Genomic DNA, 18,716 nt, shown 5'->3' with positions numbered 1-18,716 from the left:
ATTACTTTGGAATATCACTTGTTTAACCTCTTTGTGCACATGCCAAATCTGGTCAATCCTTGCCCATTTAGGGGGTACCCTATTTAAATCTTTATAACTCCAGATGTGAGCATCACATAGACTTGAAAAATGCCTTAAATGAAGCAAGACATTTGTACCATTTACAATACTAACTTAGATTAGTTTATATTCATAATTTATGAAGAAATAAAGTGCCACAAATGCAATTGTCTAGGCAAAAAATCAAAAATGAATTTGCTCTTTTTTAGTTTGCAATGAAATACTGAGAGATTGCATATACACAGCAGATTAAACTATGTCCTGGATCAAAAACTTCTCAACCACAAGTGTGTAAAATCTAAAGGTGGATACGCAGAACTACTAAAGATATATGAAGCAAAAAGTAAGCAGTGTACCCAGTGTCTCCAAAACTATCCAACATGTCTAAATTATGCATTGCTGTAAATCTCAACATAATCATGTATTTCACTACAAATCAACTGTTTTAACTAAACTCACTGTTGCATCATTGTCAAGTGGGAATGACAAGCTGTCCATCAATACTGTGGTCTAAAATATCTAGGAGTCCAGAAACATATCCAAAATCTCTCCAAAAATGAATCAAATGCTTTTTGTCCATTATAAAGCGTGTGCCCCTTATGAAGGTTGAAGATGAAACATTGATATAAGATAAAAAAGAATACAAAAACATGATCACACAATGTGGTACAGTACCTAAATGTGTAATCATTAACTCTCGTATGTATTTCTGTACTCTACAGTATGTGATGTTTTCTCATATGGGAATGGGACATTAAAACAATATTCAACCGTCCACCACGTTTTGGCAATGTTCCAGTTCAGGTCACATCAGTTGCATTTAACACAAACACTACTTAGTAAACCAGTGAATGCTTACGTTACAATATCATCATTATAAAATACCTGAAAACACTCAATTAACTCAAAAATAACGTATATATTGGACGATGAAATCTTATCTGTGTTCAGTAGATTGAGACAGAGACAGAATCAATGTTCTCGTTCCCCAGTTCTAATTTAGTCTAGAAAACAGTATATCAGCTCGGTCTATCAGCAAACATATGCCTTAGCCATGCACAGAATTTCTCAATAATAATAATATTTTCCAGGAAATGACAAAAGTCATTGATAAAATTTCACCAGGTGCTATAATGAGACAAAACATTACGTTATGCTGAGCTATAAAACACTATTCCACAAGTAAAATTAGACATATTATTAATTGTTAGAAAGCTTATTCTGCCATCTATTGGATCGATTAATTGTCAATCAAGCCAGATTGTACTACAAAGGACGACAACACCATAAACAACGTGTGGTATTACACACAGCTATTTTGGAATGCACCCAGGCGTCACAAATGAGCATATATTTCACAAACGGATTGTCTAAGACAAAAGGGACATCTACACGTAAAACCAATGGTAAGGTTGTATATTTATTCCATATTTAGTTGACAATATTGATGGTAGAATGACATGGTATAATTTTTGGAAAAATTCATGGAAAAATTCATTGTTTATTTCAGTGTTCAGTTTTCTCAGCTGTACTGGCATACCTTTGGCTATTGTTGGCTTTATCTTATTGCTACGACGGAATACAAATTTTTATTGGTAAAAGAATGTTTTCATGTATGCCCTGGTAGACACTATTGTCCAGTGTGTCATGCATGGGGTGTCTAGTTACAGATTAGACTGCAGGAAGGGGGTGCTCTGTAAATGGACGACCAGTGCGACAATGGTGGCGCTTAGAAACTCTGTGTTTGGCATAGTTGTCTTGAATCGTCTACTAATGAAGCCAGAACACCAAGTTTGTGTTTTCAACACATAATTTGGTTGCAGGAGCAGCAAATGGTGTGCCGACCACTTGGGGCATTGGGCAAAGTAGTTAATTTGTGTGAGCTGAGATAGCCAATATTGTTTCATGTAACTTATAGACAGTGCTTTGTATGTGTAAGTTACTTTACACTTTGCCTTTGACTAAGATAGCTATTCATGGTCACCGGGTTTGCCCTGGCACCACTCTAGTTCACCCTTATTTTTCTATTATTAAAGATAGGCTATACCGAGTGAGTTGTGACACTCAAACCGGAGAGGAGAACACCCAGTTCTTGGTACCAATGCTTTTCCAGGCGGCTCACCATAATCCAATGACTGGTCACCTGGGTGTTGATAAAACACTGAGATGGCTAATGGCCCAATTCTATTGGTCAGGCATTTGGGCAAAGTGCAGAGGTGGTGTGCATCTTGTCCCAAGTATCAGTTAGTTAATCCCACAGCCACTCCAAAGGCGCCCTTGCGTCCGTTAGCGTTAATGGAGGTCCCTTTTGAACGGATGGGGATGTACCTCATCAAGCCATTAGACCGAAGTGCACACGGGCATCGCTTTGTGTTAGTTTTAGTGGACTATGCAAAGCGATACCCAAAAGCAGTACCACTGTGTATCATGTCATCTAAGAGTGTTGCACAAGCATTGTTTTAAACAATCTGTCGGGTTGAGATCCCGAAAGAGATGGTAACTGATCAAGGTTTTGCACGTTACGCGGAATATACAAATTAAATCAATCAGAACATCGGTCTACCATGCCCAAACGGACAGTTTGGTAGAAAGATTTTATAAAACCTTAAAAACAATGATTTGCAAGTTTGTGCATGAAGATTATCATAATGGGATAAGTGGCTGAACCATGTTTGCAATGCGTGAGGTTCCCCAGTCCTCCACGGGATTTTCTCCCTTTGAATTTGTGTGTTGGATCTAATTAAGGAAACGGGGAAGAAGATCCAAGCACCCGTAAAAATGAAATTCGGTGCGTTCTGGACCTGAAAGCAAAGCTCCACACACTAGGGAAATTTTCACGGGAGCATTTGCTTCAGGCACAAGACAACGGTGCGCATACAACAAAGGTATTCAGTTCAGACAATTTGCACCGTGAGATAAAGAGCTTGTATTACCTTCTTCTACCTCCAAATGTCTTGCCAGGTGGCAAGGGCCCTTTGTGGTAATACGGCTAGTGGGGGATGTTGACTATGAACTTGTACGGTCTGACAGGGGTGGCGCAACATAGATATACCTCCTCAATCTCCTAAAAGCGTGGAGAGAGGTGGCTCCTGTTTCTCTGGTTACCACAGTGAGAGAGATGAGTTGGGTCCGGACGTGATGAAACCGGCTAATTCTACCCCAACCCTTTGTGATGACCATCTTTCACTGTGTCAGAGAGCAGATGTGGCCCAGTTGCAGAAGCACTTTTTGGATGTGTTCTCCCCCCTCCCTGGGTGCACATACCTCATCCTCCACCACCACATTGAAACCTCTCAAGGGGTGACAGTGCGTTCTCTGCCCTATAGATTGCCTGAACACAAAAGGATAACTGTACAGGCAGAACTGCAGTCTATGTTAGAGATGGGAGTGATAGAACTATCAAACAGTACGTGGAGCAGCCCCATTGTGCTTGTGCCTCAGCAGGATGGGTCTGTGCGATTCTGTGTTGATTATCGCAAGGTGAATGAGATCTCACGTTTCAATGCTTATCCCATGCCTAGGGTCGACTACCTCCTGGACCGGCTGGGCACTGCTCGTTTTTTCACGACGCTGGATTTAACTAAGGGCTACTGGCAGATTCCCTTGTCGCCAGAGTCAAAATAATAAACAGCCTTCTCCACTCCGTATGGGTTTACAGCCAACCTGAAGAAGTGTGCAGTTGGTGGTACAGCATCTGGGGTACCACTTGGGCGGTGGGAAGGTGCATCCCCAGTTTGATAAGACAGCAGCTATTGCGGGCCAAGACAAAAAAGAGGTTAGACGGTTCTTGGGACTGGCAGGCTACTATAGGAGATTTATTCCAGCATTCTCTGACCTAACCAGTCCCCTGACCGATCTGACCTGAAAGGGTGCCTCAGATCTGGTCTAGTGGATGGAGTGGTGCCAGCAGGCATTTGAGAAGGTTAAACAGGCTCTCTGTGGTGAACTGCTTGTTTATACACCTAACTTTGCTCTCCCATTTTGTCTGGAGATGGATGCATCAAACAGCGGGCTGGGGGCCATTTTGCCCCAGGAGGTTGAGGGGGTCGACCGCCCGGTGCTGTACATTAGCTGGAAGGTGTCACAGTGGGAGGCGAATTACAGCACAGTGGAGAAGGAGTGTCTGGCTATCAAGTGGGCGGTTGGCGCTTTCTGCTATTGTGTCCTGGGATGCCATTTATTACATTACATTACAGGCATTTAGCAGACGCTCTTATCCAGAGCGACGTACAACAAGTGCAACAAATTTACCCCTCTGTTCAGACCATGCGCCCCTTCAGTGGTTCCACCGCATGAAAGATGCCAACGCGCAGATCACTTGTTGGTATCTGGCATTACGGCTGTATAGGTTCAAGATGATCCATGGGCCGGGGGCTCAGATGGTGGTTACTGACTTCCTCTCCCACTTGGAGAAGGGGGGGTGTTAGCTGGTGCCCAGATGGCTCCCTGGCCTAAGTCGGGCAGTGGGAGTATGTGGAGGGGTGGTGTGGTTAGGGCACCATCTGCAGGTGGAGAGGTAGTTTAGCTGAACTGTTACCACACCTGTTGGCATTTTTCAGTAATTGTTAACTGTTTATATGCTCTGCCTGCAGTGAGACCGGGGCGTTGGAATGAGAGATGCATGCAGGAGCGACGTGCCGTTTAATCCCCTTCCTTACTGTGTGTGTTTTGTTTGTATATCTGTGTTTTGTAACAAGCGCACAATAAAGCCTGTGTGTGTCCAAGAAAGACAGATTGTGTGGTTTGTGGGGAGAAGGGCTGCAAAACCTGTTACACGTTTTTCATCAGATTCAGTTTACTGTACGAATACCACTAAATATTGGTCCATGCTGTTGAAGAAAAAATAACCCCACCTTAAAAGTCGCACTGGGATGATGCGTTTCCCTCCAACACATAGTGATCACATGCCGATGGAAGTGGCTAATTTTTAACATCGTATTAAAGCAAACAGCCATTATATTCTGGTAAGTTAATTTATATGTTATTTCATTATACTGTAGAATTTATGACATTATGCATGAAAAGTAAACTGTCAATATACAGTATGTTATCTGAAAGATTTCCAGAAGAGGTTTGTCCTCAGTATACTTGGTGGCACTAGGCCTATAGCAATTAATTTAATTTTTAATATTTATACAGCCATACCTCTTGTCCTATTGTCCACATTGCCATACAGAAATGAGGCTAATGCCGTTACATTCCTCTCCTCAAAAAGAACAAGGCTTTTGGATCTTTGCACTGAGTTTAGATCATTTTAGCTCATTTGAATAAATAAAACATCTTGATCGATTTGCATGAAACTTCCACAAAGTTGTCCACTGCTCTGTTGTCCTAAAGTTCTATAAAGAAATTGTCTATGTGAAAAATCATGGCTGTAGTATTAAATTGCATTTTTGTTCTGATGCAGAAACTATTCTGTTTTACTGTAATTAATTACAGACTTGGTTTATTGCTTTGAAAATTGTACAGATTAGTAGTACACATGGGTCTGAGCAGAGCAATATTCATATGGTGTTGATCAGGGATGAGCAAGGAGGGCCATATATGTTTCTGGATTTAATGCCAACTTCTGCTCTTAATTGTTTCATTAGCCCAGCCCATTTGTTTAGTAAATCATATTTTATCTGCATTTCTTGATAAGTTCTCAATGGAACAGCTGAATACTGTGTCTGTGTCTCAAATTAAAAATCGAATTGTTGTCTAATCTACGGTTTAACGCATTCAGGTAATTCACTAATTTGTCCAATATTATTTGTGACAACAAAGACTTGCATACACATCCGCCTTGCTAGAATGGATTTGACCACCCCCGGTGTTGATTGTGTGCTTGGACTCCATGCTTGCAGCTATATTAATAATAATAATAATAACATGTATTATTACTATTATTCATATTATTGTTATTATTATGATTATTATTATTATTAGTAGTAGTAGAATACTATCAATAATTATTATTATAAATGTATACAATTTTACAGATATCAATGTGACTTCAAGAATGGGTTTAGACCATTTTAAACACTCAACTTTTAAGCTCTTTTTCAGTTTCTTAAATCTTGGATTGTTGCCAAAAGAACCTTTACTATTTAATTGATTTTGATGTCACCTACTCTCATCTTGGCAAAATCTCTTTTTGAAACTCCTCTGTGAAAGCTTAACATCTTTACATTTCTCAGGGAGTGGGGAAGGTGCGACTAAAGCCAAAAGAAAATGTGAAAGTAAAGAGAAATAATGACTGTTTTCAAATATGGGAAAGGGGGAAAGACTTGATAAAGGTTGGAATGTAGTGAGTATAAGAAGGGAGAGCTAGAGATGGGAGTTTGTGAGTTTCCGTGTCTAGATTGCTGTTTGCCGGACTCTGCGGGTCAGCCAGGAACCATGAATGTCTCTTACTGAGGGGCTGGCTGAGTCGCTGACTCCCCATTGTTCAAATGTGCGCGGGTGGTGGCGTGCAGTAGGTGGCGATATTAATCCATTGTTTAAACATGCGCAAGTGGCCGTGACATGCAGTTGGTTTATCTTCAATGACTAACTACAGCAGTTCAGTACAATAATTTTGAAGGGCAGAAAAACAGCTCAGCTGTGAATTTGAAGTGGTGTATGTGCTCTAGGTAGCTAGCTATTTTGTTAATAACATGCAGCATGTTTTTATATTTGTTGGATACTGTAAGTTCAGAGCGCCCAAAATTTGCTTGCTAGCTAACTAGTTTCTGTATTATGTCTCAATGGCTAGTTACAAGTATCTAACATTTAATGGTATGCTAAAAGTTTTCAGATGGCTAACTAGCTCCTTATCATAGCTAATGTCTATTAATAGCGAAGCTCCTTTAGTTGCCCATACTTTTTTGTCATTTAGAAGAGATGTAATTTTTAAATAAAGAGGAAGTATTTTTTGTGAAAAGAAGGTCCTGTACTATTTATGGACAAAACTTGATGGGTCAGTGGTTTCTGACAATGTTTTCCACAGGCTGTATCCAGGGTCCCGCTGCGCTTGCCTAGTTATGTTAAAAGAGGGAGAGTGAAAGGAAGGGTAGATGGGAATATCATAGTTTGTGTATATTTTTCTGTATTAATGACAGGGGAAGTAAAAGAGAGAGAAGGGAAGGGAGGAAGAGATTGGGATGGGAATGTGTGTGTCTCCAGTTTGCTGTGTAAACTGAGAGCAGAGTTTCCCTGACCCCAGCCTGACCCTGGCCCTCAGATGAGTGTGACACAACGGTCTTTCCTCTGTCCTGTGTGTGTCTGATGCAAGGATTGCAAAGAGCAAGGTGAGGCCTTCTAATTGGGCCACCAAAACCACCACCCCTCCTTCCTCACTTCTTCCTTAGTGAAGTGTGAGAAAGCCAGCTGGCCATGGCGCAGAAACATGTAATGGCAAATTGTTGGGTTTGGCAAGTAATTGAGTCAGTTTCCTGTGGGGATAGACCGTAACAAACATACACATAGGTACATCAGGCTCCTCATAGTCTTGATAATTTATCTCTCCAATATGCTATAAACCTTTCGACTCTGAGATGCATGTTGTTAAACCAGTGATTAGTTACCATTTCCGAATAATCACAATCTTGTGTAAGCAAGATTACAATTGCAGGTGGTGATTAAAAGCTGGAACATTTTCCAGTGATGCTCCCTTAAATTATGTCACAGGCTCATGACTATTCAACTACAGCAATAATGTTTGGCCCAAACAGTAGGATTATCTAGTTACTTAGGAATGATGAATGGAGGCTAACCATTTAATCAAATGAGACCACTGAACAACAGTGTGAACATTGTACTTTTCATCCAGTTTTACCAGATTCAAAGGTCTCTGGTGATACAGGACAATTTAAAAGTGCTCGTTAATATCTAAACCTGTCACGCTTATGAGTGGTGTATGCAGCTGATAAACTCTTTTCCTTTCAAACATTTCACTTGTTCTTTCATGATGAAAATAATGGCCACATAAGCAAATAAGGGCAAGCCTGATTAAACAGACCCATATTGCTACCTCAGCCAGGCGAGATGTCTCTATTATAAACAACAGTGTTCAAAGACATCAATATGGCTTCACTGCAACGGTCGACTTGAAAAACATCTGAAATCTCCACATTGGTAAAGTACAAGGTTATTATGTATCGATGCTAATTTTTCCAAGTGGGAAAGAACAATACAGAAGTACAGTGGGGCACATGAGTCTTGTGAGTGCATGCAATTGTACTGTAAGAAGGAAAGGAACATCTCAAACGTCACGAAACTGATGTTTATTTACAGGAATGGCAATAGTTGGAGATACAGGAAATGCATGCTGGATTCAGCGGAGTTGAGCTGAATCCTGATCCTCTCCTGTGCCTTCTTTTTATACATTCCCCAAGCTTTAATCCAGACTGATAAGAAAGACAAATACACAGGATGGAGTGAATCCGTGATCCCTCTCAGTCTGGCCATGAACCACATCCTGCTGAAAGAATTAGCAAGTCTTATGACTTGAGTAGTTCCTGATCATTCATTCTCAGTTGCTTTTCTACTATTAATCAATTTGTACCAGCTGTGTTGTAATCATGGTAAGGTCAAGTGAATATGTGGCCAGCAGAAATAATGGCATCAAAGACCTGTATTACAAATGAAAACCACCACAGCCAAACAAATCTATTATAAGATACCAGCCTACCAATCATACTAAAGCCTGTTCCAGAAAAGTTAACTTTGCCCTCAATAAGAGATTGACCATATGGGATCAAGACTAGGCTTTGAGTAGTGCTGAGATAATAGATTTACTGTGTTATCTTGTCCTGTTTGCATGTGTGTGTATGCATGTATATGTGCACATGTGTGTTGAGAGCACAGGAAGTACATGAAGCACAGAGTACCACACAGTAGTGCTGCTCCTTCTCTGAAAAGCACAGTCATCAACAGGAACATTGCAGTACATTTATTTATTTATTTAATGTTTATTTGATAGGGACAGATACATTTAAACATAGTGTATTGATAAACAATAACCAATGCAATGTACCACAGCATTTATAGCATATCCTAATTTCCGATATAGACATAGCCCATACTGGGCAGGTTTCAAGTCTCTCTTTACCAGGAATTCCCACTGAAATTAAAAATCTCTTTTTCAAAGGAGACTTGGTCCAGAGTGTCTGTAATAGAGCTCCTGTGATTATGTGTGTCCAGCAGGGAGTCTTCACCCTCTGAGATGAGTATACTGGAATAATAATCAATGTACCTCATACAGCTTCAGTTCTGGGACCAAACCAAAGATGGCCTGAGAACTTGAAGAAGTTATTAAAAGGGCTTATCCCATTATTTCTGTGGGTCTTGATATGGGCCAGGATTTTACTTTTTTTTGGGGGGAGGTGTGTTACATTCTCTATTTTTCATGTTCACCATAAGAAACCCAATCATAATCGCACAGTAAGTAATCCATTGCATTCACAGGTTGCAACACACATTGTCCTTCAGAAAGCCAATCGCTTCAACATGAATATGCTCAGGCCTTGGGCCATAGATGTTTTATAATGCAGTTTGCCAAGCTGCTGCATTTGTGCACCCTCAGGGAACTTCCCCACTAGTCAGTACTATGTGGCACACATCATGTCCTGTAGCAGTGTTTTTGGCATCAGGCATGAGGCATGTCTTCACATGGGCTCAACTGTTGTGTTGAGTGAGCATTCACACCAGATCAGACTTGTCCAAATCCAATTAGTCAAGAATAACCCACTTCCTCTGAAGGAGAGGAATATGACTGGATTGTAATGGGTGTGCCTGGTGCTGGAAGCTGGCCCGCATAAAAACATAGTAACGGTAATGTGGATTACATCCAGGCTATTGGAGCAAAAACAATAACCACACCCCAAAGAATGCTCCTAAAAAGTTATCAATGATGAGTATTTCAACCTGCTTGAAGTGTTATCAGGTGCTGAAATGTTGTTCACCATAAAACACTTTTCTTGGAATGTTCAATACTGTGTGCTTATCTCCTATATTTTATACATGTGCACACACATGCACGAAGATACACACACGCTCACCCATACGCTATCATATACGTACATCCATTTTTGTTTTTCTTTAGTGTGGGGGTCTTTCACAGGAATGCAGTTCAGGGTTTCCCCCAGAAAAGTTGTTAGGCCCCGTGGCAAGTATCTTTTGACAGGGCCCGGTGCGGGCCGGCAGCCAAGTGTCTTTTTTGACGGGGGCAGCGACAGACTGATGGCAGCATTAAGGTAGGGCCCTATAGTTTCTGTGATAACAGAATCACGGACGGAATCACGGAATTGAGAATTTAAAAAAGCTATAACACAGATTCCATAGGGCCCTACATTAAGTTAGTGCTAAAAGCTGACTGGAGAGTTGAAAATATGACTACGTAATGTGAATGTTGTTATAAATAAGTCATTTATTCAACGCACATTCTAAAAAATCAACAATTATTTACAGCATAGCAGAGTCTTACAAAGAATCTGACAACAATGTACAGTCTTGGAATGCTGTGTTTTCAACAACAACAAAAGAAATTAAATTAAAATAAATAATATCAAAGTTTTTGCACTCTACAAAAAACTTGAAAAAAGTCCTGACTGGCTACTGATTCTTACAGCCTTGGAATGCTGGGCACATTTCAACAACAACAAAAGAAATTAAATTAAAATAAATAATATCAAGGTTTTTGCACTCTACCAAAAAATTGTATTCAAGTAGGCTACTGATTGGCTACTGAATCTTACAACAAGCCTTGGAATGCTGGGCACATTTAAACATTTAAAAAACTGTCTTAGGTTTTTTGGCTTTTACAGTAGGCTACCTTTCCTCCTTGACATTATCCCTAAATGGCACCAAGGAAGTATCTGTGTTACTGACTGTTTGGCTAGCTAGCTAAGTTAGCTACATGACCACGTTGTCATAAAATTTTTCCCGACCGTGAAAACTGCCTGACTTGTTTACACTTTGTACAGATGTGGCTCCTGAATAAATCTCTCGTTGTTTCCGTCGCAGCACTTTAGACACAAGCAATATCGAAAACATCCTGAAATTTCTTCTTACCGTGAAGAGTGCCTGACCCTCAACCGTAGCGTTTTTCCCCCAAAGATGGTATTTCTAGATATAGCCTAATTTTGCCGCTGTGTTAACACATCTACGGTTGCCGGTCAGGCACTCTTCCCCGTAAGAAGAATTTTTTACGAAAGTGCTGAGACGGAAACAACGATGGTTTTACTCCGTAGCCACATCTGTCCAGAATGTAAACAAGTCAGACAGTTTTCACGGTCGGGAAAATTTTTTATGACACCGTTGGCGTGCACATCAATGTCATCAAGCTAACGTTATTAATAAACAAGTGAAGTTGTTATTTCGTTGGCGATTAATAAGTCATGTAATGTTACAATATATGAGAACATTACATTCATGTTACTAGTTTAACGTTACCTACACACTGCTTAAGTTAATATAAAAAGAATGTAGGCCTACTTACCGTCGAGATGAAGTGATAACGCAGTTTGTAACGAGGTTAGTTAGCCTACTAAATAAGAAATGGTGGTAACGTTAGCTTGTGATAGTTGGAAGCGTCAAGTGTTGAATGCAGAGACTGTGAAAAGGTTGAATGTCACTCTACACACAATGAGGGTAAAGAACACTGATCTCAGACCTGGTGTTTTCCTATTGCGTTCACGTTTTAACCAACAGATGTCGCTGGTGAGCTTTTCAACCGAGCCCCCCACTGTAACTGTAGTTCAAAACATCTTAAAAATACATTTAAAAAAGAAATAAATTCCCTGATGCTTAGGCCCGGCGGGCCGCCGGGCTTGCAATACACCGGCGGAAACCCTGCAGTTGCTCATGTTGGGACAGGATCCTGGCTATGTGAAAGTTGTCATATCTAAAGTATGCATCCAACTGTCTCTGCAGGTATCTGCATTCACTTCCAATAACATTATTGGTTCTTTGTGAAAAACCAAATGTGATGTGTTGAAACCTGAAAAGAAAGGTGGTTGAGGGAACAAAGAAAAACAAAAAGATCTTTACGTACATGTCTTTGCATGGGGGAATGGCAAACTCAGACTTCTTGATAAGCGACTTGCCAATTTATTTGTACCCATGCAATATTTTTAAAGTTAGTGCTCTTTTACTGTATTTCCTCCTTTTTTTCTGTTGTCAGAGTGTTCAACAGCCATATCTACAGTTCCATATTTTACATTTAGTAAGGTTAGACACTGATAAAATAGAGTGCAGATTCACTACCAATTAACAATGGAAATTGGTACAATTGGGCTGGGGCCATCAACAGTCACTTAGTGCATTCTCATCAAAATACTGTCCTCTAATTATACAAAACTCTCAACTTTCAGAGCTGATAAGTTCTCGCATATCCAGTGATAATTTTACTGCTAACTGATGTGAATTATGTGAAATCAATAGTGGAGTTAGATTTTTCCGTACATTGTGAGAACATTATGTGAATCAATTTTAACACACTTCCTAAGTTGTTATATATAGTCTTGATGGTATACTTCTGCCCTTAAAATAGCTGCAAATAGCCTTTTTAAGTGCTTGGGGTGAAGGGTTTAAAGGGACTATGTGATCTTCAGAGTGCTGGAAAGGTGCTTAAGAATTAGAGGCAGCCCCACCATTGCAATATAAAATACCTTAAAGCAGTAACATGTTTTATGATGAATGTCACATCTATAGTACTCCAGTTAGTCCAAACAGTCAAAGAGAAAACCATAATCTGCACACTGCACATCTCTGCCACAACACGCCATGAAGTAGTACCAGCATGTAGTATAACTGAAAAGTGTCCTTCATGCTGCACAGCATACAGTGGCCAGTTTAAAACAACTACTTTAGCAGCACAAAAATAACAAGCAAAGTCACAATACATCTATGACATAGAGGGCTGCATTGCCAATGTGAATTTTGGTCTGTTGCTGTAGCCAAGATTTTGCTGCATGACTTGTTAAGTCATATGTCTCTCACTTTCGGCCAGAAATATGCAATAGATTTTTAATGGATGTCCAAGGTTGCATTCCTTCAATTAATAATGAATTTAGACTCATTCGTGATGATGAAATATCTCAGAGTGAAATCAGAGAATCTTTAAAATCAATGAAAAAAGGAAAGTCTTATTTAATTTATTTATTTATTTAGTTTATTTAAACAGGGACAGTGTACAAAGAACATTAACCTTATATAAAACAAGGAAAGATGTAAAAAGATGTAATGTACCGGGTTATAGCAATTTGCTAATTTCCACCCGTAGTCCCTGGGCAGCTAAGTAAGACAGTAAAATATAAAGGACATTAAAAAACACAGTACAAAATACAAAAATAGTAACAACATACAAAACGCAATCATCCCCACATCCCAACCCTAAAAAAAGCACCCCCCCCCCCCCCGCCCACAATACTAATTTACTAATGTCTGCAAGTTTGTTGTGTAAGGATCCAATGCTTTGTCATACGGGAGAAAGAGTGAAAATCTGTAGATGTTATTAGTTCTGTTGGAAGATTATTCCATTGTTTTATGGCCATAAAAGTGAAGGATGATTTTCCAAAGGAGGTCTTGCAGTGTGGAATTCTGCACATTTAGGTATGATTTAATCCAGTTTTGTGTTGTTATGGAAAGGTCATAGTTAGTCAGCTTGTTGAGTAATGTTTGATGATTTACCGTGTCAAAAGCCTTACGCAGGTCGAGGAAGACTGCTCCCACCACCCCTCCTTTATCTAGGTTTGCTTTAAGGACTTCAAGGAAGTAGCAGCATGCCGTTTCAGTTGAATGTTTTTTTCTGAATCCAAATTACATAGGGTGTAAAAGGGCCTTGGAATCAAGGTGTGCAATCAGTTGTTCTGCTACTACCTTTTCAGTGACCTTGGAGATGGCGGGGAGTATGCTGATAGGTCTATAATTACTTTCCTCCTGTTTATCTCCGGATTTGAATACAGGGTTATCATAGCCAGTTTCAAGGCACTAGGAAAAGTGCTCTCATTAATTGACTTGTTTATTATTTGAGTTATAGGAGTGGTTAAATTTTCTTTATATTTTTTTTAGAAATGCAGTATCAAGACCATATATATCCTTTGCTTTGCTGTTTGATAGAGTTGAGAGGATTTTGTTTACCTTTGTTTCATTTGTAGGTGTCAAAATGAATGCAGATCTGTGATAAACTGAAGCTTGAGAAAGGTGTGTTTGTATAAAAATCTGACCCAATTCCAGGACAGAATTGATAAAATAATCGTAAAAATTTGTTGCGACAGCTATTCTGGACCTGATAGTCTGGCAGTTGAGTTTTATTGACATTTTTTGGATATTTAAAAAAAAATATTATTTTGTATGTTAAAGTAATAATCGCGAAGATTTTCATTAAAATAAATGTCTTTTAAGTCACTATCTATCGCTGCATTAGGTAACACAATGGTGATTGAGCCTATTTTTATATTAATTTATACTATTATTATTATCATAATTCATGATTAAAAAACTTGGTGTCTGTGGCGACATTCCCGGGAAAAAATCACAAGCAGCGCAGTTAGTGACGCGTTTTCCATCACCCATCGGTGGTTGGTCCGCCAGAGAGGGTAGGCGGAAGTAATGCAATAGACTCGCTCTTCAACTCACTTGTGTGTGAGCGGCCTACTGTTTTTTCCGGTGTCTGCATGCGTTACAATCTGCATGCGTTACAATAACAGAGAAAGGGGGGGTTGGGGGAGTTATGGAACCCTAAAAAGTTTTTGTGTAGCATGAGAGATCATATTATTTGTTGATGTAGATTTCGTATTACATTTAATGACAATGTAACTTTACTAAATTACATAGCTATTTGCACAGCTAACGCTAGCTACCGGACCATGTCAAGAAAGACAACATTAGTATAGACAATGTTGCGCACAGTATCCATCTCTCATATCAGGTAACGTTGCGTTAGCTAGCTAGCTAATGTAATTAACGCAATCTAGTGTCGGCTAACAATTAGAAAAAAATGCTAGCTAACGCTACCAACCGGTACCGACCTCGCAAACTGTCTCTCGAATGCAATGCTACCTTGTTGCAATGTTGCAGTGTAGGTGTAGCTAACTTAAGGCTGGTTCAGATCAATGATTCGCAACGAGACTGGGTACAACTTGCAAAATCCAAGACGTCTGATTGTAAACGTTCTAAAACTGCACTTGGCGATTTGACAAGGACGGTCTTTTAAAACCTAATGGCAGGCAACGGCTCTGCTACTAGCCAGTTCACACCGCTGCAATTTTCTCTGCAACATTCTAAAACCATTTCGCCTCATTGCGAATCATTGATCTGAACTGGCCTTAATGTTACCGTTATTTACAGTGCCATCGAGTTCATCAATATATTATAATGATCGGAATAAAGCCGGGGTATGTGGAGCAGAGCCGGGTCTGATTTCTGAAGACGTCATGCAGAAGAAAACTAAATAAAAGAATACGGCAGTATGGATTAGCATTGTTATTATTTTATTACGCTTCCTCATGTGTTCCTTCAGCCTTTATGGCCTTTTTGATGAAATCTCCTTTGTTTTTGTTTTATTCTTCTTGTTCTGATTGCTAATTTAACACCCAGCTCAGCTTTATTCTCGAACAGTTTAGCTAGCAAAACCAGAAACACCAGGGGTAACGTTTTGCAAGGCAGTTGTTTCAAAAATACTACACAACAATCATTTACGAAAAAGACTGCTTATTGTGCACGAGATACATAATTGCACGAGCCACAGCGAATCCTGCAAATTATTCTCTGCAGTGTAAAGATGTTCATACCGGGCAAAAGGTGGATAAAGAACATTTGCAGAAATTGATCATCACTAATTCTACCCCAGGTTTGCTATGGCATTTTAACCCGGCTCGGCACTGTAAAGACATCTTGAGTTAGACTAATGTTAGACAACGAATGAGTATGTACATAATGTTACTTTTATAACAACCATTTTTTATTCAGTAAATAGTAAGTGTTATAGTTGGCGTGCCAACTGACACAGGCGACACTGGTTGGATCCGGTTGGATCTATGGGAAGTGAGGTCCAAATACACACCTGCAATTACTGCTTCTCGCCATTGGCACCGCCATAGAGAACGAAACTGAAATCTTCAAGATTGTCACTTTAAGGACTGCCTATGAAAGGGAGAAAAGACCCTTGTATAATTGATAGCTGGCAGCCGATTACTTTATTAAGCATCACTTATCAATTGATTGCTCTGGTTTATACTAAAAGTCGAGTCTGAAAGGTAGGCACAGAAGCTCTAATATTAGACTTATTTTGGATTTAATTGGTTACTCTGATTATTTTTATTACAATCCTGAGAGTTTATTTTTAGATTTTTATAAACAGTCAGATTGTATTAAACATGAGTTTCTGTTGCAATCACTTAGACATTTTGGATTTGTTACTAATTTTATCAACGTGGTAAGCATGCTTCATAAAAATATTAACAGTTCTGTATAAGACAACTTGTATACATCTAAAAAATTTTACATAAACCGAGGTGTCCATCAGGGTTGCCCAATAACTCCTTTGTTATTCTTTTTTGCGATGTAACTTCGTTTTGCAATTTTTGTGAAGTGGTGAATAACTTGGAAATGAAAAGCATCTCAATTTTTGGAAATTAAATTTAAAAAATTCTCAACTGGTAGATGACACCACTCTATTTTTAGAGAATAAAGATCAGGTTTTCTTGTGCTCAATGTTATTAATTTGTTTTATCTTGCTTCTGGACTGACTCTTAATCTAGCCAAGTGTGAAATATCATGTCATGATGATACAGATTTTTTTTTTCCTATTAAGGGGTGGTGCCTCCCCTTAAACTATTCAACATGTGCACATGAATGTTGCACAGCCATTGGTTTATTCATAACAGTGTTTGAATATTTTAAACAAATTTAGTTATGGATTTTAACTTTCAATTTCAATAGCTCCTAGACAAAAGGACCTCGAAACTTCAAACTCACCGAGTATTGACACATGCTGCACAGCCTTTGCTTTTTCCATTTTCATCTCATACTATTTTATATGAATTTTTCAAATTTTGGAATTTCAATAGCTTTTTGGTCACATGACCTAGACACCCCAAATCACTATTGGATTGCTCACCGAGTACTGATACATATTGCACAGCCTTTGCTTTGTCCGTTTTCTTCTCATGCTATTTTATATGCATTTTTCAAAGTTTGGAAATTCAATAGCTTTTTGGTCACGGTGCCTTACGGAGAGTTCAGTTCTGATATCACGGCTGTCCCCTCCGTTTTCAGGAAAACACCAAAGCTTTCATTTAGGGGAATTCAGTTACGAGATGAAAAGTGTAACAACAATCACATTAGAGATTTTCTGCACGATATGATTAAAACCTCTCCTAAAGGCATTTTTGTTGGCTCTTATTTCCTTGATGCTATTTGGAAAATAACTTGGTTGATACTTTATAGATATTGTGCCCTAAAAAGGGGGAAATGTTTATTTAAAACAGCAAGATATACCCATGTACTGTAATTCTATGGTATCAACATTTACTGATGTCAACAATACTTGCAGGTTTTGTCAAAAAGAAGAAACTATTCCACATTTGTTTTACAATTGCTGTGCTATAATATCCTTTTGGAAAGATGTGTTTTTATTTATCTTGCTCTTGAAATGTGATATAATTCTTACTGTACAATAGGAATATTATAGTTTACTTTTTTTCCATAATCGTTACTAAATGTGTACTTTATTCGTTTTCAGAAGCACCTACACTATCCTCCAAACTCTATTTTTGAAATAATTTTCCTAAATGCGATGAAAAGATTAGCCAAATTGCAAAACGAACCACACAATTTTAGTCTAATTTGTGTTTGTGATCCACAAACACGAAGTAGGCCAATCGGGGGTAAAGCCTATAAATCGCTTGTTTAGCGTAATTTTTGAGCACAGCCATGAACCCATTTTCAGTGCGATAAGTTACCGCGGGAGCCACAAGCTCACGGGCATTCACGCATTTGTGCAAATAGACTAGTTTTCAGATCGATAGACTGCGAAGACAGACTTTGCTGTGATTTGTCAATAACACAACGCATTGTCCCTAGAAGGAGGCGGCGCTATAGGCTACAGTTTGCAATGCAACACACCGGTGTCTGCAAATTCTCTCCGCCGCGACTAACTTCGCTTCTTTCCTGGTTAAAGAAGCTAAGGTCGATTCAGTTTTTGCATCCGTAAAAAGGAATTAAAGTCGGCTACATCATTTCCTCTACTTACAGTACCACCCGAGGATAACAGGCTAAACTTTTCTCAACCATCGCAATGAACGACTCCAACAACATCTTCGATCCGCGGTGTCGTCAGACACCTCCTCTGGCAATTAACATCATAAACCGTGAGTTCTGCGCCATTGAGATCTATTTAATTAAACTGGCCTACTTCTCAAATCGCGGGAGAATTTAAAATAGGCCTACTTATAGTGATACCAGAACCGGATGACGATGGGAATCTGAAATGAGCTTCTTGATTTTTGTGGAGTTCAGAACTCTGTATAAAATTCAGCTACTGTCACCCAAAATAAATGTAGCCTATGTCATAGATGATAGAAGTTGCACCAAACTTGTGATGGTTCCAGTCAAACTAATTGCAGCCGCACTGATTGAAAGTAATGCACTAAACGGGTAGTTTGGAGGTGCTGACGACGTCGAAATTATGA

The 18,716-nt window shown here is 39.3% G+C and overlaps 1 protein-coding gene across 1 annotated transcript in view; it reads left to right on the top strand.

Annotated features, from left to right (window-relative positions):
• The first annotated feature begins 18,003 nt into the window (after positions 1-18,003).
• Positions 18,004-18,716, top strand: part of slc51a (solute carrier family 51 member A) — a 43,675-nt gene continuing 42,962 nt past the window's right edge. The window contains exon 1 of the mRNA XM_064332698.1: positions 18,004-18,395. Within this exon, the coding sequence (XP_064188768.1) occupies positions 18,323-18,395 (73 nt within the window). The 5' untranslated portion in view covers positions 18,004-18,322. The remainder of the gene's footprint in view (positions 18,396-18,716) is intronic.

Source organism: Anguilla rostrata, chromosome 4 (assembly GCF_018555375.3).
Source record: "Anguilla rostrata isolate EN2019 chromosome 4, ASM1855537v3, whole genome shotgun sequence".
In the NCBI taxonomy this organism is placed as follows: Eukaryota; Metazoa; Chordata; class Actinopteri; order Anguilliformes; family Anguillidae; genus Anguilla; species Anguilla rostrata.
The sequence above is the reverse complement of the archived record's forward strand: the minus strand, read 5'-3'. Positions and strand labels throughout refer to the sequence as shown.